At 38.7% G+C, this 26,028-nt stretch overlaps 2 protein-coding genes across 3 annotated transcripts; one reads left to right on the top strand and one right to left on the bottom strand.

The window, feature by feature from the left end:
* The first annotated feature begins 13,279 nt into the window (after nucleotides 1–13,279).
* On the top strand, nucleotides 13,280–15,473 carry LOC306960735 (uncharacterized protein). Of its 2 annotated transcripts, XM_079553213.1 has the most exons (4): nucleotides 13,280–13,459; nucleotides 13,560–13,656; nucleotides 14,925–15,294; nucleotides 15,454–15,473. In XM_079553213.1, the coding sequence occupies exons 1-3, from the start codon at nucleotides 13,384–13,386 to the stop codon at nucleotides 15,253–15,255; spliced, it is 504 nt and encodes a 167-aa protein (XP_079409339.1). In that variant the 5' UTR covers nucleotides 13,280–13,383; the 3' UTR covers nucleotides 15,256–15,294; nucleotides 15,454–15,473. The 2 variants fall into 2 exon arrangements, with proteins under 2 accessions (XP_079409339.1, XP_079409338.1); XM_079553212.1 differs by lacking the exon at nucleotides 15,454–15,473 and having other exon boundaries at nucleotides 14,925–15,329.
* A 1,280-nt stretch (nucleotides 15,474–16,753) lies between these two features.
* Nucleotides 16,754–25,854, bottom strand: xpnpep1 (X-prolyl aminopeptidase (aminopeptidase P) 1, soluble). The gene is made up of 20 exons (XM_079553147.1): nucleotides 25,726–25,854; nucleotides 24,758–24,882; nucleotides 24,429–24,492; nucleotides 24,215–24,319; nucleotides 23,954–24,046; nucleotides 23,732–23,875; nucleotides 23,537–23,632; nucleotides 22,856–22,937; nucleotides 20,602–20,812; nucleotides 20,417–20,506; nucleotides 20,292–20,342; nucleotides 20,149–20,207; nucleotides 19,799–19,876; nucleotides 19,655–19,726; nucleotides 19,457–19,517; nucleotides 19,306–19,375; nucleotides 19,048–19,221; nucleotides 18,887–18,963; nucleotides 17,395–17,493; nucleotides 16,754–17,144 (listed from the first exon to the last, which is right to left on the bottom strand). The coding sequence occupies exons 2-20, from the start codon at nucleotides 24,872–24,874 to the stop codon at nucleotides 17,025–17,027; spliced, it is 1,863 nt and encodes a 620-aa protein (XP_079409273.1). The 5' UTR covers nucleotides 24,875–24,882; nucleotides 25,726–25,854; the 3' UTR covers nucleotides 16,754–17,024.
* Between the last annotated feature and the right edge of the window lie 174 nt (nucleotides 25,855–26,028).

The raw sequence follows: 26,028 nt of genomic DNA, 5'->3' as shown, positions 1-26,028 counted from the left end.
TCCAGTGAAGCTGTAGGCCCTATGTTACAAATGACAGATAAACAATACATTTTTTGGGTCAAAATTTATCGTCTGTACATTTATTTGCATTTTTCCCCCATTTTTCTAATGTAGTACTTTTTTTTTTCATTGTATTTCATGTTAATATTTTAAGAGAAAGTATCATAACATGTTGAGTTGAACTATTGGACCCTAAAGCAGAGACAGAAGCCAGAGGTAAGTTTAACAGTTTATTTTTCTCACAAACTTGGAGCAGGCAGTGGAGGCAGGGAGCTGGACGAGGAGATCCAGGACGGAGTTATCTGGCAGACTGGTGCTGAGACATCCAGGTACATCACACTGAGGCTGATCTGCGGCGCCAGGAGGAGTCGGCCACGCCCCCTCGCCACAAACCGCTCTGCTGCAAAGAAGAGGAAACAGAGAGGAGGCAGCAGACCAACCAAATCAGAACACAACAGCTTCAGAGTAAGTTTCTGAGGCATAAGGGCTTAACCTCTTATCGCCCGCCTGAACCAAGAGGATCTTTTTCCTCACGTCATCAGATTTTTTTTTTCCATCATTTTTTTGTTGGGTATTGTACTCATTTTTGTATCTTTTTTGTCATTTTTTCTGTCATCTTTTGTCACATTTTTGTCATTTTTTTGTCAATTTTTTATCACATTTTTTTATTTTTTCTGTCCATTTTTTGTCATTTTTTTGTCACATTTTTTTCATTTATTTATCACATTTTTTGTCACATTTTTGTCATTTTTTTGTCACATTTTAGTCATTTTTTGGTCATATTGTGGTCATTTTTTTCGTACATTTTTTATCACATTTTTGTACATTTTTTGGCATTTTTTCGTCATTCTTTAATCAAATTGTTGTCATTTTTTTGTCATATTTTTGTCTTTTTTGTCAAATTTTTATCTCATTTTCGTCATTTTTTTGGTCAAATTTTTATCACATTTTTGTCATTTTTCTGTCATTTTTTCATCCATTTTTGTCATTTTTTGTCACATTTTTGTCATTTTTTTTGTCACATTTTTGTCATTTTTTATCACATTTTTGTCTTTTTTTCGTCAATTTTTATCACATTTTTGTCCTTTTTTGTCACATTTTTGTCTTTTTTGTCAAATTTTTATCAATTTTTTGTCATTTTTCTGTCACATTTGTCATTTTTTTGGTCAAATTTTTATCACATTTTTTTGTTATTTTTTCATCAATTTTTTGTCACATTTTGTGTCAATTTTGTGTAGTTTTTTGTCCATTTTTTGTCATTTTTTTTCGTACATTTTTTGTCAGATTTTTGTCATTTTTTTGTCAGATTTTTGTCATTTTTTCGTAAATTTTTATCACATTTTTGTCATTTTTTTGGTCAATTTTTATCACATTTTTATCACATTTTCGTCATTTTTTTTGGTCAAATTTTTATCACATTTTTCTGTCATTTTTTCATCAATTTTTTGTCACATTTTAGTCATTTTTTTGTCACATTTTTGTCATTTTTTGGTCAATTTTTTGTATTTTTTTTGTCTAATTTTCGTCATTTTTTGGTCACATTTTTATCAATTTTTTGTCATTTTTCTGTCATTTTTTCATCAATTTTTTGTCACATTTTTGTCATTTTTTCATCAATTTTTTATCACATTTGTGTCATTTCTTTGTCTTTTTTTGTCAATTTTTTGTCAATTTTTTGTCATTTTTTCGTCATTCTTTAATCAATTTTTTGTCATTTTTTTGTCACATTTTTTGTCTTTTTTGTCAAATTTTTATCACATTTTCGTAATTTTTTTGGTCAAATTATTATCACATTTTTGGCATTTTTCTGTCATTTTTTCATCCATTTTTTGTCACATTTTTGTCATTTTTTTGTATTTTTTTGTCAATTTTTTTCGTACATTTTTTATCACATTTTTGTCAATTTTTTGTCATTGTTTTGTCAAATTTTTGTCTTTTTTGTCAAATTTTTATCACATTTGTCATTTTTTTGGTCAAATTTTTATCACATTTTTGTCATTTTTTCATCAATTTTTTGTCACATTTTGTCACATTTTTGTCATTTTTTCATCAATCTTTTGTCACATTTTTGTCATTTTTTCGTAAATTTTTCATCAAATTTTTGTCACATTTTTGTATTTTTTTTTGTCACATTTTGTCACATTTTTGTCATTTTTCATCAATTTTTTGTCACATTTGCATCATTGTTTTCGTCTCAGTTTTGTTGCTATTTTCACAGCTTTTTTCCAGAAGCTTTTGGACTGGGGTAAAGCCAAACTGGAGAAAATGTGCTCGGTTCAGGTGGGAGTTAAGGGGTTAAGCTCGCACTAACCATGGCGTTTATCAGGCTGTAAAGTGAATGTTACCACGTGATATGAAGAACAATCGAAAAAATGGTCAGTACAAGGTCAAATATGTAAAAATATATACTTTTTATTTTTCACAGCTACCGCTAATCATGTCAAACAGGAAGATTCAATCATGTAAACATTGACGAATTGTATTAAATGTCTAATTTCTATATGAAACAGGAGAGACGTAAATAAATGTTTTTCCCTATTCACCTGCAGCGCCTCGACCTTAAGTCATTCCCACTGAGACGACTAAATCTCTTTTTCAGGGGAGTCCCGGCCCCAGAGAGGAATCGATTGTGCATGTTTTTTGTGGTAGGGGAAACCGGAGTACCCGGAGGAAACCTACGCAGACACGGGGAGAACATGCAAACTCCTCCGTGCCACCCTTAATGGTGCCTTTGGACACCACTGTCTGTAGAAGAATCACTGGTGTAACCTGGAGAGAGACAAACAGTATTAAGGACCTTCGAAAACCTGAAATGAGGAAGCAAACAAGGGAGACAAAAAGTTGTTAGTAAACACGACATAGACATTAACATGACATTAAAAGGACATGACCCCTCTCTATAATTTTGTAAGTTTCTGGACATGTGAACAGTGCTACGAACAACCAGGATGATGTCAAAGTGGAATTGATTCATTTGTGAGCAAGGGATAAATTTGATATCAAAGTGATGTCGAATCATAGAAATGTATCCACAAAGGAACGGCACTCGTTGGTCCGCTGCTGCATTGAGTCACCAGCCAGCGAAGTTCTCGTAACCTCGCTTGCTGGTTGGGTCAATACATCAGCAGGACAAACAGTGAGTATTCAAAGCCTCGCTATTGGCTACAGTTAAGGTATTGGGCCTGCTCAAACCTCCAGGGAACCTCGGCGCTGTTAAATCTGCAAATGCCCAAATGTGTCCGCCCTGCGTTCCCAGGCACCTACTGTATGTTCCCTGTTTGTACGACGGCGCCCCGAGATACAAACTGAGAAACTTGGGTACCGTGGAACTTAAAGGTCGGACCACGTAAAGACCAATACATAATTATAAGCGGTTTCACAGGTTTCCTATACCTATAAACCCACCTAAATCCTTCCAGATTCTAAGCGGTTTCACAGGTCTATACCTATAAACCCACCTAAATCCTTCCAGATTCTAAGCGGTTTCACAGGTCTTCACCTATAAACCCACCTAAATCCTTCTGGATTATAAGCGGTTTCACAGGTCTTCACCTATAAACCCACCTAAATCCTTCCAGATTCTAAGCGGTTTCACAGGTCTATACCTATAAACCCACCTAAATCCTTCTGGATTATAAGCGGTTTCACAGGTCTTCACCTATAAACCCACCTAAATCCTTCCAGATTCTAAGCGGTTTCACAGGTCTATACCTATAAACCCACCTAAATCCTTCTGGATTATAAGCGGTTTCACTGGTCTTCACCTATAAACCCACCTAAATCCTTCCAGATTCTAAGTGGTTTCACAGGTCTATACCTATAAACCCACCTAAATCCATCCAGATTCTAAGCGGTTTCACTGGTCTACACCTATAAACCCACCTAAATCCTTCCAGATTCTAAGCGGTTTCACAGGTCTTCACCTATAAACCCACCTAAATCCTTCCAGATTCTAAGCGGTTTCACTGGTCTATACCTATAAACCCACCTAAATCCTTCCAGATTCTAAGCGGTTTCACAGGTCTTCACCTATAAACCCACCTAAATCCTTCCAGATTCTAAGCGGTTTTACAGGTCTTCACCTATAAACCCACCTAAATCCTTCCAGATTCTAAGCGGTTTCACTGGTCTATACCTATAAACCCACCTAAATCCTTCTGGATTATAAGCGGTTTCACAGGTCTACACCTATAAACCCACCTAAATCCTTCCAGATTCTAAGCGGTTTCACTGGTCTATACCTATAAACCCACCTAAATCCTTCTGGATTATAAGCGGTTTCACAGGTCTTCACCTATAAACCCACCTAAATCCTTCCAGATTCTAAGCGGTTTCACTGGTCTATACCTATAAACCCACCTAAATCCTTCTGGATTATAAGCGGTTTCACAGGTCTACACCTATAAACCCACCTAAATCCTTCCAGATTCTAAGCGGTTTCACTGGTCTATACCTATAAACCCACCTAAATCCTTCTGGATTATAAGCGGTTTCACAGGTCTTCACCTATAAACCCACCTAAATCCTTCCAGATTCTAAGCGGTTTCACTGGTCTATACCTATAAACCCACCTAAATCCTTCTGGATTATAAGCGGTTTCACAGGTCTACACCTATAAACCCACCTAAATCCTTCCAGATTCTAAGCGGTTTCACAGGTCTTCACCTATAAACCCACCTAAATCCTTCCAGATTCTAAGCGGTTTCACTGGTCTATACCTATAAACCCACCTAAATCCTTCTGGATTATAAGCGGTTTCACAGGTCTATACCTATAAACCCACCAACTAAACTCCTGACATCCCCTCCAAAGTCCATTCACTGTCACATGTCCAGAAAACTACATTGACTCTGTGACTAAAGCCAATTTGTCCAGAGTCAACTCTAACACCATTTTCCCTGCGCCGTTGGAGTCACACTCGCCCCCTAAGGCTGCACCGGGGTCTCGTGCACCCTGAAGTTGTAAAGGCAAGTGTACTCGCTGTTTCCCCAGTTGCTCTCCACGTTGAGTCGGACGTCCTTGAAGGCCTTCTGGACGGCGGGATCCACGGAGAACGTCTGAAAGGCTTCTCCGCTCGCGTCGTACTCGAATCGACCCAGTAGCGTCTCACTGCTGTCGCTGCTTTCCACTCCCTGAAAGCACAAAAAAACAGACATTACATTTAACAAACAACATAATATTAATTTTCCATTGGCTTTAAATAATGTCTCAGATACTTACATAGACGGAGAACAGTCTTGGCGCGGAGAGATTTTCTCCTGTAGGGGACTGGGCTTTGGTGATGTGTCCTACCGTGACGTGGCTGATGTGGGTAGGTTTGTCCAGCTGGGCGTGGAGTTGGCCAGCAGATCCTTGGAATGGCCAGCAGAACCCAGGCACCAGATTCTGCCATTTCTGAAGAATCCAGGCGTGCTTGGGAAACATCCAGTTCAGCATTTTCTCGATGTAGCCCATGCGTGCGTACGTGTCTGAAGAGCGGGATCCCAGGATTGTGAAATCTGAGGAAGACAAAAGATTTTCATTAGTACACGTGTAGCCTTTAGGCTTAACCTCTTAACTCCCGCCTCGAGAGGTTCTTTTTCCTCACGTCATCATTTTTTTGTTGGGTATTCAACTCATTTTTGTAGCTTTTTTGTCATTTTTTTTTGTCATTTTTTGTCACATTTTTGTCATTTTTTCGGCAATTTTTTATCACATTTGTGTATTTTTTTGGTCAAATTTTTATCACATTTTTGTCTTTTTTTGTGTCATTTTTTGTCACATTTTTGTCTTTTTTTCGTCATTTTTTAAAATCATATTTTTGTCATTTTTTTGTCATTTTTTTGTCAATTTCTTGTCAATTTCTTGTGACATTTTTGCCACTTTTTCATCAATTTTTCGTCACTTTTTTGTCAATGTGTTCTCACTTTTTTGTCACATTTCCATCATTGTTTTTGTCTCAGTTTCGTTGCTATTTTTACAGCTTTTTTTCCAGAAGCTTTTGGACTGGGGTAAAGCCAGCTCGGTTCAGGTGGGAGTTAAGGGGTTAATAAACATAAGACAATTCATATTTTATAATCAACTGAGCTGGTCAAGAGTTCGTCTAGAGCTCCCCCCTCAGGCAGCAGTAGGAATAACTTAACTAATCTAAAAACAAACTTTCAGACAGAGCGATTAACAATCTACTCAGAACCGATCTGATGTTGTATTAAGGGATTTAAAGTGTGTACACATTGGGGCACTTCAACAGCAGAAGAAGCAGTGACCAAGTTAAACAGGATCACGACAGGATTACGCAAAACTCTATGAATGACGAGGTACATTTTAGACGAGGGAACTATATTAAAACATTATTTAAACCTCCAAAAAGTTGGCTTTGTATGCCTGTAATAGTGTACAATATTACTCTGAATATACCTTGTGATTTTCCAGGGAGGTTCCGCTGTCCATCCGGCTTTGGCGACAGGATTGGCTCGTCTTTCGTTGTTTTCAGCGATTGGTCTGGGACCGACCGCTGGACTGACTCGTCGCTCGGCGTTTTCAGCGATTGGTCTGGGACCGACGGCTGGACTGACTCGTCGCTCGGCGTTTTCAGCGATTGGTCTGGGACCGACAGCTGGACTGACTCGTTGCTTTTCATTTTCGGCTGTTCGCGCATCAACGAGATGTAGGTCATGCTGATGCAGGAAACCCAAACGATGACGCAGAGGAAGACGATGATTGCATGACACGTCAGGAAGCCATCGACAGCTGGGGGCGCTGTAGGGGGCCTCTGGCCACTCTTTTTTGGTGACCTGGAAGAGAGAAACATGTGTTTTTAGGGTTTTTACAGTTTAAAGGCTCTACACCTATTTTTTTTATGCTCACAATGAAATAAAGAGTATTTTCAGCATTTTAAACTGCTAACTGTAGCTCACACTCATTTCTAAGTATCGTAACACAGTTTTAACACACCACTTCTCCAGAGGGATTGGTTTATAAAAACATTTCTCAACTTTAAAGGCGTCGTAATATAAATAACAATAGTCTACCATCAATAAAATGGCTGCAAAGATACTCACCTGCGCAGAGGGTCACTGTAGTTGATAGAGGGCCTCCCATCAGCGTTGTAGTATCCGTTCTCTTGAAGACGAGGGCTTCTCCGCCTCTCTGTGAAGAAACAAGGAGTTATTAGTGACAGTGAAAGCAAAAAACATCATCTTAAAGTATGTTTTTGTCGCGGTAACATTGATAAATGCGAAGCAAAGTTGCCTACTTGAGTTCAGCTATCATTTAAGGTCATGTTTTGACACTATCAATAGTTTTTGAAGTCTGGAAATAGCACTAACAGGTCTCAAGAGCCAGATACGCTCACATATAGTTTAAAATCCACATAAAATCCACAAACTATGGTCAGGTAGATGTTACAACATATTTTAATGCCCCTTCCGTCCCTCACTTGTTGTAAGACCAAGGCAAACGCTTATTAGCACTTGACACCATGGAGTTAGTGACAGTGAAACCACAAAACATCATCTTAAAGTATGTTTTTGTCGAGGTAACATTGATAAAAGCGAAGCAAAGTTGCCTACTTGAGTTCAGCTATCATTTAAGGTCATGTTTTGACACTATCAATAGTGTTTTTAAGTCTAGAAACAGGGCTAACAGATAAACCCAGAAACTATGGTCTGGTCGATGTTACAACATATTTTGACGTCTTTCCCTCTAAAACTCGATGAAAAACCAAGCCAAACGCTTATTAGCACTTGACACTCACCGTCCATGGCTCCTCTGAAGGTTGAATTTCAATGTTTTGTTGAGATTATTTGCAGAAAAACGACTTCTGTGCCACCGTGCGATGTTTACTCTCAGCTACAGATGGCAGGAATGTGCTAGTTGCTATAGATACACATACATACCGTCATCTTTAGAATAAAAAATCATGGAATTATTTAAATTAGCTATTGCCACGGCAACCGTCATACAACCGAAGGAAAAATCTCACTGAAATCACGATTTTTCACTCTTTTTACCGTTTTCTGGCGGACTATAAACATATTTGTCACACACCAATAAAGTCGAGCCAAAATCGAGTCCATTTGAGAGCTTTGTCACAGCAAATTGTTCGGTAGAAGCAAAACACGGCAATTTGCTATCGTTAGCATAGCGTGGCATAAAGCTAACGTAAGCTTCCTGTTAGCATTGTCTGTTTTTATGGATTGTCAAAACATTTTGTTCCTCGCCATTTTGCTGAATATTAATTTATTAGAAACATCATGTTTCTATGTGTTCACAATAAAGCATTTGTTCCAGTGAATAGAGAAATTTCAGGGTTTTTTCGCTTTGTTTACCCTCTTTGGCTGTTACAAACATGACCTTAACGGCACTTCCCAAATGCTAATAATTATAAAAAATAAATAAATACATTTGGAAAGGAAATGCACGTTTATTTGTTTAAAAAGTAACTTTAGTAATAATAATAATAATAATGATAATAATAATAATAATAATAATGATAATAATAATAATAATAATAATAATAATAATAATAATAATAATAGTAATAATGATAATAATAATGATAATAATAATAATAATAATAATAATAATAATAATAATAATAATAATAGTAATAATGATAATAATAATAATAATAATAATAATAATAATAATAATAATAATAATAATAATGATAATAATAATTATGGCTTACACTTGTATTGCGCTTTACAAGTCTGTTATACCAAGTTTCTCAAAGTGCTACACTGTCGTCATTATTCATTCATTCACTTATGTTAAATTCTCTCAGGGCCTCCTCGCAATAATAATTGAAAAGGCAAAGGCATTTTCTCATAATTTTATAGTCAAAATTAAATAAAAAAGCAACATAGAAATGTCTGTAGATCAAATCTGGTTCACTATAGTACTTTCCTTTTCTGTCTTTTTTCAATGTACTTGTTTTAAGGACAGCTTTGGGGGGGGCCTGTAGTGTCTGTGAGACCCTCCAGGGGGCTCCAGACTCCTCTCGGAGAAACACTGGTTTAAAGTCATTGCCCTATGTTTTTTAATGTAATTTTAATTTGAGCTGTAAAATAATAACAACTTCTTTTAAATAGAGTTATTTATTATTGCCCCGTCTGGAACAGCCACCTTAACGTGGTGGAGGGGTTTGGGCCCCCGAATGATCCTTACAATATTCTAAAAATGGACTAATCGTCAAAATGATGACATCATGTTGACATCACAGCGTTTTAAAGGCCTAGAGTATTATATAGAGGTAAAATTATTTTGTTTTTGAGCAAATGTTTGGTCTTGTACAGACATCATGGGCGCAGTGACTGATATTAATGATTATTTTTCTAATTCAAACAATTTCTTTTTAGACACGACTTGTGAAAGTGTAATGCAGTTAATAGGAACAACTGGCTCCGCCCACACTGGGTCCTGTGACATCATCACATTCTAGAACCTGCATCCCAGCGATACATTTAGTCAGCTGGGGGGGTCGAGAGTAAATCCCTCTCGGGTCTGAAGTCCCCCTGGAAAATTTCAAACAAATGCATGTAATTTCACATGAATCTAAAGGAGGAACAAGTGGAAAGACAATATTCAAAGCTCACATGTGTGTGCACACAGGGTTACAGAGAACACCCTGTAAATAAAACATATATGTGATAAAGAGACATGAAAACATTGTGTGTGTGAGTTAACCTCTTAACTCCCGCCTGAACCGAGAGCATTTTCTCCAGTTCAGCTTTACCCAAATCCTGTAGGCCAGTGTAACACCTCATTTGAAAGCTAAGATCTACAAAACTCATCTAAATGGATCTTTTTCCTCACATCATCACATTTTTTCCCATCTTTTTTTTCGGTCACATTTTTGTCATTTTCTGTCATTTTTTCGTCACTTTTTCATCATTGTTTTCGTCTCAGTTCTGTCGCTATTTTCACACACCTCTCTGATCAGAACTGATATGTTCAAAACCACATGTACAACCTTCAAATACTTTCCCCTTGAATGTATTTATCACTATTACATTTCAACACAAGAACTTAAATAAACATAAAACACAGGATCCACAAGAGTTCTTTCCTGCCACATTTGTCACAATGAGTTTATAAAATTTGAGTCAGAATTGCAGCGTATTTAGTTTTAGGCCATAGTTTTTTGTGTTTTGTACAAATAGTTCAGCCATGTCACTGCTGTGGGTTCTGCAAGGATTACAATTACGACTAAAATATATTGAATGTACATCATCGCAGCAGTATCCACACTACAGGCAACTGAGAAACAGAACTAATGTCATTACAGCAGCGCTCGCTCAAAATTGCATCCAATAAACCAGGACTAAACAAGCAGCAGCTTCCCTCTCTCTATAGGCATTGATATTTTAATCAAATTAAAAGTAGCGTAGCGCTTGTGTTTCACAGCCAAAAGGTCCCGTGGTCATTGTGTCTGCATAGGTTTTGTTGGAGCCATGTGTCACCACTAGGAGGTGCTGTGGTGGTGCTCTATAAATGGGGAGCCACACCTCAGTCCCACAGGTGTTGGCAATCCAGAAGAGCACACAGTTTGTTGACCGCTTCACTGTGTGTGTTTTTAGACCTTTTTTATGGAAGTAATGAACTGGAATTTATAATGAATTCACTTACTGAGTCACTTACTTAACCTGGATTTGCTGCCCTCATCGGTCTAAATGGGCTTTAGCTGGAACAGGTTTCCTCTGGGTACTCCGGTTTCCCCGACTACTAAAAACATGTACAATAGAGAGTGTGTTTGAGAGTGCGAGTGGGACAACAGCTGCAAATTAGCCCAAGAACACAATCTGGTGTGGCACTGTCCTGACCAAATAAACAATGATATTATTCGATTAGATCTGAGGCTCAGTGGTGACTTTCTGTTTGAAGTTCGTTTGTTCTCCCTGTAGAGTTCCAGTGCTTCAGTTTCTCCAACCACAAAAACATATTGCACTCTATTCACCATAAACAGATTTATGAGTTTGACAGTTAAATAAAATGGGGGGAAAGTATTCACATTCACCATATTCTTGTGTCATATTATTGCAATTTTTTTTAACCATTACGTTATTTACCTTCTATAACCATTTAACATAGTCTGTGACAATAGTCCTGTGTTATGACCTTTATTTGAACCCCAAGTAAGGCAATAGCCAATTTTACAATATTTGATTAATTATAGCCTACTGCCTAATTTACAGTTCATTTGCCATGAAGGTCAGCTTTATGTTCTTATTAAATGACCCAGCGCAGGACTGGCCCCCGCGTTTGATAATGTTGAACATTTGGTTTTTTTTCCACAAGTTTGTAGATAAGCACAAGTTGATAACAATGCTGGCTGTTTATAATTGACATATTCTCATGCTTTACACACTGAACAATTTGAACATGCTAGAGACCACTCAAATAAACTGAACCAGCTTAATGCCACCCACGGCCCCTGGAATCACAACAGTCGGCTTCAGATGGATGTGAATTCAAACATGCTTTAAAGACGTTCAGAGAGCAAATAAACATCTGAAACTCGGTGTCACGGCCTATTTCCCAATCAGTCAATCTTTTTCCGTCGCTGTTTTCCTTACTGAAGTCGCAGACACGGATACTGAAGCCCAGAATGTCAATCAACTACAACTGAGGAATGAGAAATACCTTGGAGCCGTCTGTCAGTCAGCCGTGGCAGCCGACGAAGACACAGTCGAGGGAGACATCTAGTGGTGAAGAATATAATTGCCTCCCTATGCACAATGTTTTCTGCTTGATGAAATAAACCAATTAATGATAATGTATGACAGTGCTTCCCAACCATGGGTACGGGGACCAGTGGGGTACTCGAGAACCTAGGACGTGGTACTTGGAACTATTTCAGATATTAACACACAAAAAAGGAATTTTAGGTTTATTTTGAACGAAACATTATTTTCTACTTACAAATAGCGCTTTTAACCTCTTAACCCCCACCTTAACCAGGTCAGCTTTACCCAAATCCATATCACAGCATAATAGGCCGTGTGACACTTCATTCATTTATTTATTTATTGGTTTATTTGGTAGGGACAGTGCATGTTAATGAACAAACATGGGTCTCATGCATGTAAACATGCCACGCCGGATTGTAGCCTTGGGCTAATCCGTTGTCCCCCATGAGCACTCTCACACACACTCTCATTCATCCTGGCCTATTGTACATGTTTTTAGTGGTAGGGGAAACCGAGTACCCAGAGGAAATACGCAGACACGGGGAGAACATACAAACTCCACACAGGGCCCGTCCAGGTGGGAATTGAACCTGGGACCTTCGAGCTGTGAAGAATGAGCGCAAACCACTGTGTGACCATGCCGCCCATTTGAAAGCTAAGACCTCGGTTTTTTGTTGGGTTTTCATCATATTTTTGTCACTTTTTTTTTAATCACTTTTCTGTTCTTTTTTAGGTTTTTTGTCACATTTTTGTTGCATTTTCATCCTTGTTTTCATCTCATTTTTGTTGCTATTTTGACATATTTTTTCATAGCGCTTGGTAGCTAATGTGCTGGGTTCAGGTGGGGGTTTAGAGGTTAAGCGATTGCATCCTAAATAAACACTCTTGGGGGGTCGACACGGACTTCCACTGAATGGTCCGAGAGGTAGGCAAGACAATAAAGGTGAACTACTACTAAGTGTAGTTCAGGGAAAAAAAACTCTAAACCGCCACCTGAACCCAGCACATTTTCTCCTGGCTTTATTTCATTTGGGAGTAATTTTGTGCTGCTCCTCTCTATGTCATACTTTATGGAAACAATACAACTGTAGTCAGGATTCAGTGCCACTTAGGCATCTAAGTGGCACTGGACGTTGATCTTTGAGAACCTCTTTTGAAATCAAAAATATTAGGCCATTGGACCAAAATGGGGTCTTCCAACTGGAACCAGTGAACTGTGTGTAGTCCATAACAACTTGTACATGAGAGAAGTCAGTGCCAACAGGAAGCTAAACTCACTTTGACCTAAAACTACTCCAGATTTAGCAAGAAATAAATTGGGCAATGGTAAGTTCTTGGAAGACATGTTTTCAAAGGATAATTTTTAGGTCGGGTCAAAACAAAACTGCCCTTGGCCGTTTTAGGTCAGTGGGCGATTAAGCATATAAAAGACCCCTGCATCTCTTCCCCTCTGTGCCCCTCTCGCAGAGCTGGGCAGAATAATGAGCAGTAAACAAGTGGAGTTGGCGATGGGGGAGACGGTGAGGGCGCCCAAATTCAACCAAGGGAGAGAGGGGGGAGGTGTTTCCACGGCGACCCAGTCAAGCACTTTGAATCACATGGGACTGAGCTTGTTGGGCCAAATAAAAGAGACACAGGCATTTGTAGTTGAGAGAGTTTGGGTTTGGGAGAAGCTGATGGCACCATTATAAGCAAACGGCAAACAGTGATTATGGAAAACAGCCTCCACCTGAACGGAACGAACGCTTTGGGGCTTGAAGAGGATGAGATTAGCACAGCATTGTTTGGTATGACACACTTTGATGGCAAATTAATTCATATTAGAAGGCATTGTCTATGCTATAAGAGGAACAACTGTGCCCCCTCCTTTTTAATGTGTGTGTGCAGAATTTCAAGTTTTCAATATTGTCATCACCGTCTTGGCTTTCTGCATTCTTGCTGCAACTGGAGTCTACAGCATCACTGTTTGCTATAATCGCACCAGGTATTTTCACACAGTGGTTTCTTAAAGACTTCAGACATCTTTAATTATGTAGTTATTATGGACTGGCTGCAAAAAAACATTTAGTTTTTTGATAACTGTTTTGAATATTGAGATAATAATATGTTGTTTTGATGTTTACATACACCCTGTATAAAAAGACACATATGCATATTTTTCTCAGTGACTGACATGAAACCAGAATTAACTTTTTTTTCTTTTTTCGGTCAATTAGACTTTCCAAAATGATTTCTATTTGCTAAATGCCAGAAGAATGAGAGATACATATTTAGTTACTTTCTACAAAGTCAGAAGTTTGAAAATTTTAGGAAAGCCCAGTTTGAAGACGCCTGAAGGTGCCACATTCATTGGCTCAAACAATTATATGCAAGTATAAAACAGCTAGAAATGTCCAGTCATCATACAGATCAGAGAAGGTGGGTTCTGTGTCCCAGAGACAAATGTGAATATCAACCCAAGAACAAATGCAAAAGACCTGGTGAAGATGCTGAACCTGGTAAGAGTTTGTCATTATCAAACAAGTCCTGTACCACATGGGCTGAGAGGGCACTCCGCCAGGAAGAAGCTCTTACTCCAAAAGAAACATCAAAAAGCCAGTTTGGAGTTTGCAAATGCACACAAGGACTTCAATTTTTTTTTCTTATATTGTTTGGCCATAATGACCATCATCACATTTGGAGGAAAAAGGATGAATCTTGCAAACCTGCGAACACCATCCCAACTGTGAAATACGGGGGTGGCAGCATCATGCTGTGGGGTTGTTTTGCTGTGGGAGGGACTGGTGATCTTCACAAAATAGATGACATCATGAAAAAAGAACACTATGTGGAAATATTGGAGCAACATCTCAAAACATCAAGTTATACAATTTAAAGGCAATTCTACCAAATATTATTGAAATGTTAACTTTTGGCGTAAAAAGTCATATAAAACCGTGTAGAAAAATTCTGTCCCTCATTCTTCTGCCATTAGTAAATAGAAATATTTTTTAAAATTCTAATTGACCTAAAAAGTAAAAGGTAATTCTGGTTTCATGTCAGACAGTGAGAAAAAAAATGCATGTTTTTTTTTTTTCATAATAATCGTGTATGTAAACATCTGGTTCCCACTGTATACACCTTAGTGTATTTTCCACAATAAAGAATATTATGAAGAACAAACTATAGTGGGATGATTAATTTACACTTACACAACATCAACTTAGCACAACATTGTTCACTCTGTAATTAATTGTTCCTGGTTTGTTGTAGGCAGTCCAAGAGGGCCCATGTGTACGAGAGCGCGGTGACCCAGGGTGAACCGGACCACCCAGTGTCGGTCAAAGCGGTGAAGAGGTCCACCAGCTTCCTCAACCCTCTGGCTTTTCTGCGGAGATCACAGAGAGAGAAAGACAACTCCAGAATCTACTACATCTACAGCAACCCACTGCCCATCGGACTCGAGGAGGATGAAGAGAAGGAGGTGGTGGCTAAAGTCAACTGGGACCCCGAGGAGAAAACGAGTCTGTCATTGGAGGAGTACGCCAAGGATCCCAACAGCGGGGTCATCCTGGATCCACCCATTTTCTACATGCAGCTTTGAAAGTTAGAGCTGGCACATGAACAAATATAGTGCAGAATGGTGTGTTTAATTGCCACGCTACAATATGCTGCATCCCAATTTCACCAAAAATTACCCCCAAATAATTAAAAATGTAAAAAAAAAAAAGCAATTTTAAAGCCCAACATTTTACCTACTATACAAGATCAAATGTTTCTGGGTTTTTTTGTCCTCTACCAGATGATTTATTTGGATAATCAACTGCAAAATTGCATCTAATGCTCCACCTTTTTTTAAATACTGAGATATGTTCTTACCTTAGCTTACCTTATCTGCATAACTGTCTGCTCAATATTACTGTGTGGACGTTGAAGTTCCCTTAAGGTATTATTACGCCTTACAATATAGTACCCCTTTTATCTGCCTAGAAAATCGACATGTTTAATTTTGTGTGACTATACTTGGATCGTGTAACTACTCACGTAACCGTATCTAAATAGGGGAAACGTGTCTCTTCTAACTTCACCCCCGTTTGACCTCATAGAGGAGAAGCTAAATGCTAACAACAAATGCTAACATGACTGAGCGCACATGTCAAGAACAGACAGCTACGCATCAACTCGTCTAAGCGAAGGTAAGAACATTATCTATATTTAAAAACTGTGACCAATTCCTTTAAATCTAAATCTAACTGATTAAAGTGTGTAAGGAAACCATGAACACAGATTGCTAGAGCTCGCCTCCCAATTAAAAGGTACATTATGCGGAAAAAAAGTAAATATTCTGGCATATTTCACCTTTCAGTGACCAGGTGGCTGCATGGGTGGTTAGTTTTAATGCAGGGGTGTCAAACAAATTTTGGGTCACGGGCCAAAATTCTGCTCCCACGGCGGGTCACGGGCCGCATATAATAGAGAAAATTTTCCCAATAAATGAATAATAATAAGCTGTGATTTGGTCAAAGCCCCAACTTGACTGTAGCTTCATTTATACACTTGTACACTTACCGTTTTGTAAAGTGCAACACAAGTGTGTCACAAGTTCCTCAAAGTGCATGATTCATTCACTCCACACTCGGTGGTGGTAAGCGGTTATTGAAGCCACAGCCGTCCTGGGGCAGACTGTCCATTTACCACGTGGCTATATAATGTGGCGTTCCTATCCTGAGCTCTTATGTCAGTGCCCTCTGCTGGACACATGTGGAACCTTTTCCTTTTTTTACATTTAATGCCCCTTAGTGGCGAGAATGAGCATTCTGGTTATTCTTTAAAAAATCATAACTCCACACAGGAATGGGCTAGAGACTTACTTTTTTTTTTTACATACTCTGGAATTTATGCTCTACAGGGCAGGGGCCGGATTAAATGGTTTAGAGCCTCTATGATGCTCCAGGACCTATTTTATTTCAGGTCTGTATAGGGTTTCTGGTAGATTTTCTGTATGGAATGTGGACGTAATCATGGACAGATCCATCAGCAGTGAAAAACTACCAGAAACCCCCAAAACAATTCGTCCTGGAGCATCCTAGAGGTCTAGTAAAGGTGCCAAGCTAACCACCATGCAATCTGATGAAGTTAAACTTACAGGGAAAAAGAGACCGAGACTAGATTTTTGACCTGGTGAACAGCAGTCAGGAGAGAAGATTTAGCATGGGTTATTATGGTTTTGATCACATTTATTAAAACTGCAGATACAATGCGCTTTACAAAAGAAGCCGATAGTGAGTCATGGAGAAGAGTGAGGAAAAAATGTGAATGTTCATCACGGCAGAGTCAAACACATATTAATTTCTTCACACGTAGGTCCTTTTTTTAGACGATCGGCTGAGTTTCTCTGATGAGCCACTGCAGCGCCTCCTTCCTGCCCTGACGCTCCAGCTCCGCCCCGATAACCTCCCGGCATTTTCTGTGGTACTCGTTCACCCAGTCCCTCTGTAAAAACGCAAACATATATGACGCCTGAAAGAATGTGTGCTATTTTAATGAGCATGATGTTACAAGTGTGCACATGATATACGTAATCCAATAAAGTGCCCGTGGTTCATTGAGTGTCTGCTTATCTTTAGTAATACCATACATAAGTTCAATGTTTCTAAGACTTTACTGTAGGTACAGGCTTCTTCTTGTGATACTAAGTCTTAACTTGTGTGTTGCGATATAAAAACTCATCTCAGTTCCTTACCTCCTTTTGGGTGAGCAGCTCGAGGTTCATCATTTTGACTTGGATAGGAACTAGAGTCAGGGGTTCGAATGTGAGACTTCCCCTGTTTCTGTAGTTATACTAAAATAGACACACAAAAAAGCATTACATGTAAAGTAAGTAGTATAAAGTATTATGTCAAGTCACAACAATAAAACCCAGAAATTACACACTAATTTTGACACTCAAATTATATATATATATATATATATATATATATATATATATATATATATATATATATATATATATATATATATATATATATATATAATTTATGATGTCTACAAGAATGAAATGTTTACTTAAAAGGACTTCAGGATTTTTGACATAGGCCTCATTTCCTAGTTATCCAGAATGTTTTTATAATTCATGCAGAACTAATATCTGAAGAGATTAGTGGTGCAAGGCTAGTGCTAGGCTAGTGCATGTCTATGATAACTAGTTGCCTGCATTAAAAACAGTCTGACCCAAGCACAGTGCACCGGACGCAAATAACTTATAACACCAGACTAAAGATATAAATGCCTGGGTTGACTGAATAATTTTTGAAATATAACAATTTTGCATTTAAAAGAACTCATATTTGAGCAGCATCAGCTTCTTGGTTGTAAGCTACGCAGTGGCGGAGTGATCTGTCAGTTTGTTGGTTTACATGTGGAATTCACAGAGGAGCTTTCTATAAATCAGATTTGGCAACGTTTGAAGGACAACCCGATGATTTTTAAGAGGTTTTTAATGCAGGTTACTAGCAACCATAGACATGCACTAGCCTAGCACTAGCCTAGCACCACTACACTCTTCAAATATAAGGACTGCATGAATTGACAAAAAATATATTTCCAGAAATCAACAACACTCTGGATAACAAGGAAATGAGGCCGTATGTCAAAAATCCTGAAATATTCCTTTAACCTCTTAACCCTTGCCTGAACCGAGCACATTCAGTTCTCAAGTTTGGCATTACCCAAATCTAAAAGCTTCTTGAAAAAAGCAAAGTGGAGACGAAAACAAGGATGAAAACGCAACTGCAAGTGGCAAAAGAGCGACGGAAAAGTAACAATAACACAATAAAAAAGCAACAAAAAATAAGCTTAAAGAGTGATGAAAAAGAAACATAAAAGCCACAAAAGAGCGACTAGCAAAGTGACAAAAAAGTGAGGAAAACATGACGAAAAAGCAACAAAAAAAGTGACAAAAATGCGATGAAAACACAGCAACAACGTGACAAAAAGTTACAATCCGTTTTGAAGGTCTTTTTTTTGTAGGAAATAAGGCGCGACACTGACATATAGGCATCGAGAAACTTTAAGATTTGGATAAAACCGAACTGGAGAAAATGTGCTCGGTTTAAGTGGGGGGTAAGAGGGGTTTAATGAAATAAAACACACTTTCTAAAATTGCCAGTGTGTGCGCTTCCTAATTTACTTTACTTTTTTAACAATACAATGAATATAAAGTATAACCATGATACCTTGGGTTTAGCTGGCACAACAAGGACAATATTTTCGACACGAATGCCAAATGAACCATCTTCATAGTATCCGGGCTCTAGAACAAGATATTATCGATGCAAATTCAAATAAAGTTTTATCATGTGTGTATGTAGTAAAGAATGTTGCCCCTATTACGCACCATCACTGACGATCATGCCTGCTTCCAGAGGTTCATCGGCAAAGGTTTTGTAGCTAATGCCACAAGGGCCTTCGTGAACATTTAGGAAACAGCCCACACCGTGCCCTGTCCCGTGCAGGTAGTCCAGTCCAGAGTCCCACAGGGCTGCGCGGGCAAAAGAATCTAACAAGTGGCCTAGACATAAAGAGACGGGTATAAATACAAAAGACATACATGGCTTCTTTTACCACTTCTCATGGATAATGTCAGCTCAGTCACCTTTGGTTCCATTGGGAAAAACTGCGGCACTGACTGCAATGTGTCCCTTCAGTACATAAGTAAAGCACTCCTACATAAAGAGAAAATATCCACAATTTGACAAGTAATATGGGTTATAGCATGGAGTAGAGCAGGCTAGATGATACGTTACCTTCTCAAAAGCCGAGGGTGTCCCAAAGTGCATCGTACGAGTAACATCTGTTGTTCCATCGCTAAAAACAAACGATCAAAAATAATAATTGTGTAATACTGTGTCGTACACCATGCGTGAATTTTCAATTGTTGTGACTGCAATACAACATAAACAACAGCGCTCTAGTACAATTGTAATACTGCGCTCTTGACGTACATGTACTGCGCCCCGGAGTCGATCAGGTACACTTCATTAACGGTCAGTGTTCTGTTGGTTTCAGGCAGTGGTCTACAGAGAAAATGCATGGTAAGAAACGTTACAGATTTCTATGAATTAAGTTAATTACTGGTTTTGACTCACCTGTAATGTATGATGGCTGCATTTGGACCAACGCTTGAAATGGTGGGAAAACTCAGGCCGACAAAATCCTTTTGCTGGCTGTAAACATAACAGCCAAATCAATTGACTTTTGTTTCCCAAAGTGAACTGATTTTATTTACACAGCCAGGTACATAAAATCAGATCACTAAAATACACACAAGCAATGTTATATTATTGGATTACACCCAAATGTAATAAAATAATTGAGCATGTATTCATTATTTTAGCCAGCAGATGGCAGCATAGCTCTGGATAAGTAACTGTGCAAAGCATCTATAAATGTAGTAAAATACTGTAATAATATTGTTCCAGCATCAACCTGAACTAACCTGCGTAATTCTTCAGCTCTATCAGCCGCAGAAATCTCTGTCACTGTGCCTTTGGGAATCTGAAAAATGTAAAACGCTGTTCAAGATGAACTTCAAAGACTGTGATAAACTGTAATGACATTTTAGAATGTTATCACACCTACCTCTTTTTCTAACCAGCAAAAAAGTTCACAAAGGGCCACAGCATCTTTGATCTGTGTAAAAAGTGAGCAAACATGTATCCAAAGAAACAGAGATGAGGTGAAATATAAGGTTTACAGGATCTTACATGAGCTATTCTCATTCCTTGAACTTCAGTTGGGTTCTTCACAGCTTTTGCCAAACACAGGGGAGTGTAAGGGATTGGAGTCCTGTGGTTCTAAAAATAATTAGTTACAGAGTTATTATCTGACTACAACACTGTATATAGACCGTAATAGCAGATTCCCTTGAGCATAAATACATTGGCAGTACCTTGGGGATGACCTGGGTCATGGCACAGCTGGCCTTGTCACAGATCCACATTTTGTCTTTGGGGCCGAGGGCGTCGCAGATTGCCTGCAGCTCAGAGTGGACAGACTCGTATGGAAACATCTGGATGCTCAGCTCAGGTTTGAGCGGAGAGTCGAGCTGAAGGTGGGACCTCAGAGCAGGATCATTTACCCTCTTCAAGTCGATAAAAAATCTGACAGACAAAAGTAATGATTTTTTTTAACCAATTTAAAAAAACAACTTAATATTTGAAATGTCCATCTTTAGAAACTAAAGTTCAATTTTTCATTATGAATATATATACAGTGCCTGACGAAAGTATTAACACACTTTTGCAAATTTGGTCATGTTTACTACCATAAACATAAAGATTTTTTATTTTGAATTTTTTTACTGAATGTTCACACACAAATAACAGACAACTGTGAAGTGAAAGCAAAATGATACATGATTTTGTTATTTTTCAAAAAATAGAAATTGAATTAATTAATTAATACTTTGTGGAACCCTCTTTTGCTGCAATAACAGCAGCAAGCCTTTTGGGGTCTGACTCTACAAGATTTGCACATCTAGAGACTGACATTTTAGCCCATTTCTTTACAAAACAACTCAAGCTCTGTCACATTAGAAGAACGTTTGTGAACAGCAGTTTTCGACCATTCCGTTGTAGATTTATCTTTGTGTTTAGGGTCATTGTCCTGCTGGAAGGTGAATCTCCGCCCCAGCCTCAGTTCTCTTGCTGACTCCAGCAGGTTTTCCTACAAAATGTCCCTGTGTTTGGCTCCATCCATCTTCCCAACTATTCTTACAATCTCCCCAGTACCCGCTGAGGAAAAGCAGCCCCACAGCATGATGCTCCCCCCACCATATCTGACACTGGGGATGGTGCACTCAGGACGATGAGCAGTGTCAGGTTTGCTCCATACATAACGTTTTGCATTTAGGTCCAAAATGTTCATTTTTTGTCTCATCTGACCAAAGCACATGGAGCTGTGTCCTCCATATGACTTCTAGCAAACTTCAAACAGGATTTCTTATGGCCTCCTTTCAATAGTGGCTTTCTTCTTGCCACTCGTCCATGAAGGCCAGATTTGTGTAGATACGACTTATAGTTGTCCCATGTACAGATTCCCCCAGCTCAGCGGCAGGACTTCGCAGTTCCTCCAGAGTTATCTTGGGGCACTTGGTTGCATTTCTTACCAGTGCCCTCCTTGCTCTTTAGTTTAGGTGGACGACCGTGTCTTGGTAAGTTCACAGTGGTGCTTTAGTCTTTCCATTTCCGAATGATGGATTGTACCTCTGTGAGATGCTCAAATCATGAGAAATCTTTGTATAACTTAATGCTGCTTTAAACTTCCCCACAACTTTATCCCTGAACTCTCTGGTGCTCCTTGACCTTCATGATGTTGTTTAGTGACCAATACACTATACCATAATACCATAGCTCTGAGGCCCTCACAGAACAGCTGTAATTATACTGAGAGTAGATTACGCACAGGTGGCCTCTATTTAATGGTTAGGCCAAGGAGTGAACATTCTGCAGTCATTAGGAATGTTATGGAGACAATTTAATGCACTCAGAAAAATGCTGTATCAATACTTGTGCACGCCCCACTTATCACTTTTCTATTTTTTGAAATCATGTACCATTTTGCTTTCACTTCACAGTTGTCTGTTCCTTGTGTGTAAACGTTCAGTAAAAAAAATCAAAAGAAAATCTATATGTTTATGGTAGTAAACATGACAAAATGTGCAAAAGCTCAAGATGCATTAATACTTTCGAGTGTGTACTTTTTTTTCCTCACCAATCATATAAGAGTTACATTATTTGTGAAAAACATCTAAATATATACAGTATGTTTTTTTTGTGTATGCTGCCACGACTCTCACTAAGGTAACTAAGGTGTGGGACATTACGAGCTTGTCTTCATGAGGACATTGCTTCTTTGGTCCTCTTCCAAATCCTTTACTTTGACCTAGCATGTTTGGAATGGCTGATGAGATTAATATGATGACAGTTTGGTGACCTGAAACAGTGTGTGACCTGGGATGTTGTGCATTGTTGTTTTAATTGGTTCCCAACAGAAGCAGTTTAGCAGGTTTAACTATTTGTTCTTGATCAAAGCTTTAAACGCCTTCATGCAGTTCCATAACACAAGCAAGCGCTGCTATTCTCACAGTGAAATAAAGAATAAAGATTGGTTATCTTTATTCTTCAGTTACCTCCTTCAGTTACCTTATTGTGTTCATCCCGACAATAGCATAAGCGAAGAAAACTGGGTTGTATTCAATGTCAGCACCACGGAGGTTAAAAAGCCCTGGGAAAAGAGAAGAAGGCAATTTCAATACTTTTCCCTGAACAAAAAAAATACAATTAAAATCTTTGCAATAATTTTCTAGATGCCTGAACAAATGAAGGGCTGCTAAACTCCTCTAGGCTAAATACCACCCACTGACGATGAAAATCAGTGAGTCTAATTAATACAGCCCCTGAAAGCGAACAATCAGAACCAAGAGCTTGTTAGGCCCAGTAAAAGAGGTGCTTCAACAGCCTTCTCCAATGACTCTGGTGCATCCTCGGGTCCTTGGATCGTGATCAGCCATCAAAACCAACTCACACAATAATAATAATAATAATAATAATAATAATAATAATAATAATAATAATAAGAATAAGAATAATAAGAATAATAATGGCTTACACTTTAATTGTGCTTTACAAGCCTGTATTACCAAGTTTCTCAAAGCACTACACTGTATTCATTATTCATTCACCCTGAAAAGACCAAGAAAATGGTCCTGTATAAATAGTTCTATAAACAGACAAATATTATATTAACCATTCTAACTTATACTATAATAACTATATTGTTTTTTCTGTGAATGCAAATTTGAAAGATAATGTATTTTGTCATACATGCGATCTCATCCAATGCTGTGGCCACAAACCAGGAGATCTTCCTGTCTGTCATTTTCATCCGCAATGTGGTGATCTTATCTTGCCAAGACAAGCCTAAAAGCACATAATTAAGAATACGGTGGTTATTTACAAATGTTGCACAATAATACTGGTGTGAAAATCAACTTGTCCAAACACCTCTAGTGTACTGACCAGTATACTCTCGGCCCAAAGTGCGCAGCTGAGTGCTGGGCCGTTCAGGCCTGTCTGTCCATATTACATCGATCAGGTTTTCCTGCACTGTCACCAGAGAGTGTCCTGCACTTGTCAGAGCCTTGGACATGTTCTTCCACTGGTCTAGAACACAAACACAATAGTATCAGACGAACTCTGTTCTAACAACTCAACAGAGAATCCAAAGTGACCATAACCCACCGGCAGCATAAATCCAAGGGTCAACTCCAACTTTGGAGTTTTCTGGGAGGACACTGATCAGCCAGTCCTCTTGTGAGGGAGTTTCCTTCAGGCCTGTAAAAGATTATATAATACAATTATATTGTAAAACATAGTAACACTAACTTGCAACTATAGTGTGTGTATTTCAGCCAGTTGTAAAGCCAATCCCATTTCTCAGACAATTAAAGAATAAATCTGAGTGAAGTAAATGCAGCCCTTTTCTTTACATTGGGCATTTACCCATTTTCATAAGGGTCCAGTTGTTGTCCATTTGTTGACTGGCCTGGAGGAAGTATCGACCATCAGTCCACATCGCAGCATGTTGTTCTGTCACAATGGCTGTCCCTAGTTCACACAAAACACAGAAAGTGGCATTATCTTTCATGCAAGTAGAGTGCTAACAAAAAAAGTATTGAAAAGGGACTTGAATTTAGCACAATACACATAACAATACCTGCGGAGCCATTGAATCCAGAGATGAACTCACGTCTGCAATCACAAGGGGCAATGTACTCGCTCTGAAAACAGAGGAAAGATTATCGTCTAAGATCGTGACTAGTGAATGAGGAGGGAAATGGGAGGAGTGGTTGGAAAAGGACTATAATTAATTAAGAAGGTCAGACCAGACAAAATTGATCAAGATTAGTGAAAAGCTCTCATCACTCCAAATGTAGAGTTTTATTTGTACTGTTTCAACAAGCATGTGAATTGAACTAAAAGCCCATCACATAAGACAAGACAAATATTGTACGGTAAGGTGAAAATATACAGCAAAAAAAATACCTGGTGTGCATCTCCAGAAGGAACTATGTAGGCTTGGACTGGTTCAGGAAAGTATTTACAGCTTTTCATGGCCTGCCGCAGAAGCCGCAGCAGCTCACCTGTGATCTTTGGAGACATTTCAGTATCTAAAAGATTGAGATAAAATATAAGTAACCATATGTAGCAATGCAACCTTACCTTAACCCATTAACTCAAATGAAAACAACAAAGACTTCTTCAAGTTTGCACAAATTTCCAGTCAATTACCTGGCCGAACAGATGTCATGTTGATTGAGCCCTGACTGTCCACAGACTGTATAACGTGGAGCTCAAAGTCACAATCCACACCTGAACTTACAACCTGGTAAATGTGCTGACTAGGCGACAGCTAAACCACGCTGGGGTTAAATATTAAAAGATGAAGTCATATTTATAGCCACATACAGGTTTATTGCACGCTAAGATCCCATCAATAAAGACTGGCCAATCAGGTTCAGGTATTCTAATCAACACGGCCTTCTATTGGCTGAGACCCTGCATGAGATTCTTGTTTACAACTTGGCAACAAATGGAACCGTTTTTAAATCCCTTATACACAAAAGTAAAACATTTTCAGGACACCACATTCTGGAGTAAAAAAAACCTAATAAAAAAAAAAACCTTTGGACTTCAAAACATAGTACGATTCCTCAGCGCTACCATATTATTCAACTCGTTCAAGACAAAGTGGGTGTGGTAGCTCAAGTAAAGGCGGCCTATAATAACATTCACGAAGCTTTTACACCTAACGGATTGGTGTTTTGCACAAGACGACGATTAGTGGTCACATGCGTGGGTGTGGGACGAAGCCCCCACACATTTGGGAAACACAACATCGCCACGCAGTCACAACAGGACGTTACATTAGCATCGAAAACCGCTGCTAGCTCAGGTCTAAATGGCTCAAACTGTCACAAATGTGATCCTGGATACACGCTCAATCGTTTTACCTCAGAGTGAATAGTCTTGTGCATGAAACGAGCGCTCCTTTTGTAGATCGGACCTGTGTTAATTTACAAAACAGGAGGCTGCCATTGCGCTGTTGACGTTTCTGGTCACGTGACTTCTGCTTCTGCCAGTGAACATAGAGGGAAACAGACTCGCCTCTTTTCTCTGAATAATAGACCATCCTGAGCGCTATTGTTCACAATTGTTTTAGACGATATTACTTCCACATTTACACTAAATTTTCACAATTCAAATATTAAACGGAATGAGTCTGCAAAAGCTCTGCTAGAGCAAAACGATTTACT

This window comes from Gobius niger (genome assembly GCF_951799975.1).
Source record: "Gobius niger genome assembly, chromosome: 3".
NCBI lineage: Eukaryota > Metazoa > Chordata > Actinopteri > Gobiiformes > Gobiidae > Gobius > Gobius niger.
Note: the sequence above shows the minus strand (reverse complement) of the source record. Positions and strands in the feature narration are given on the sequence as shown.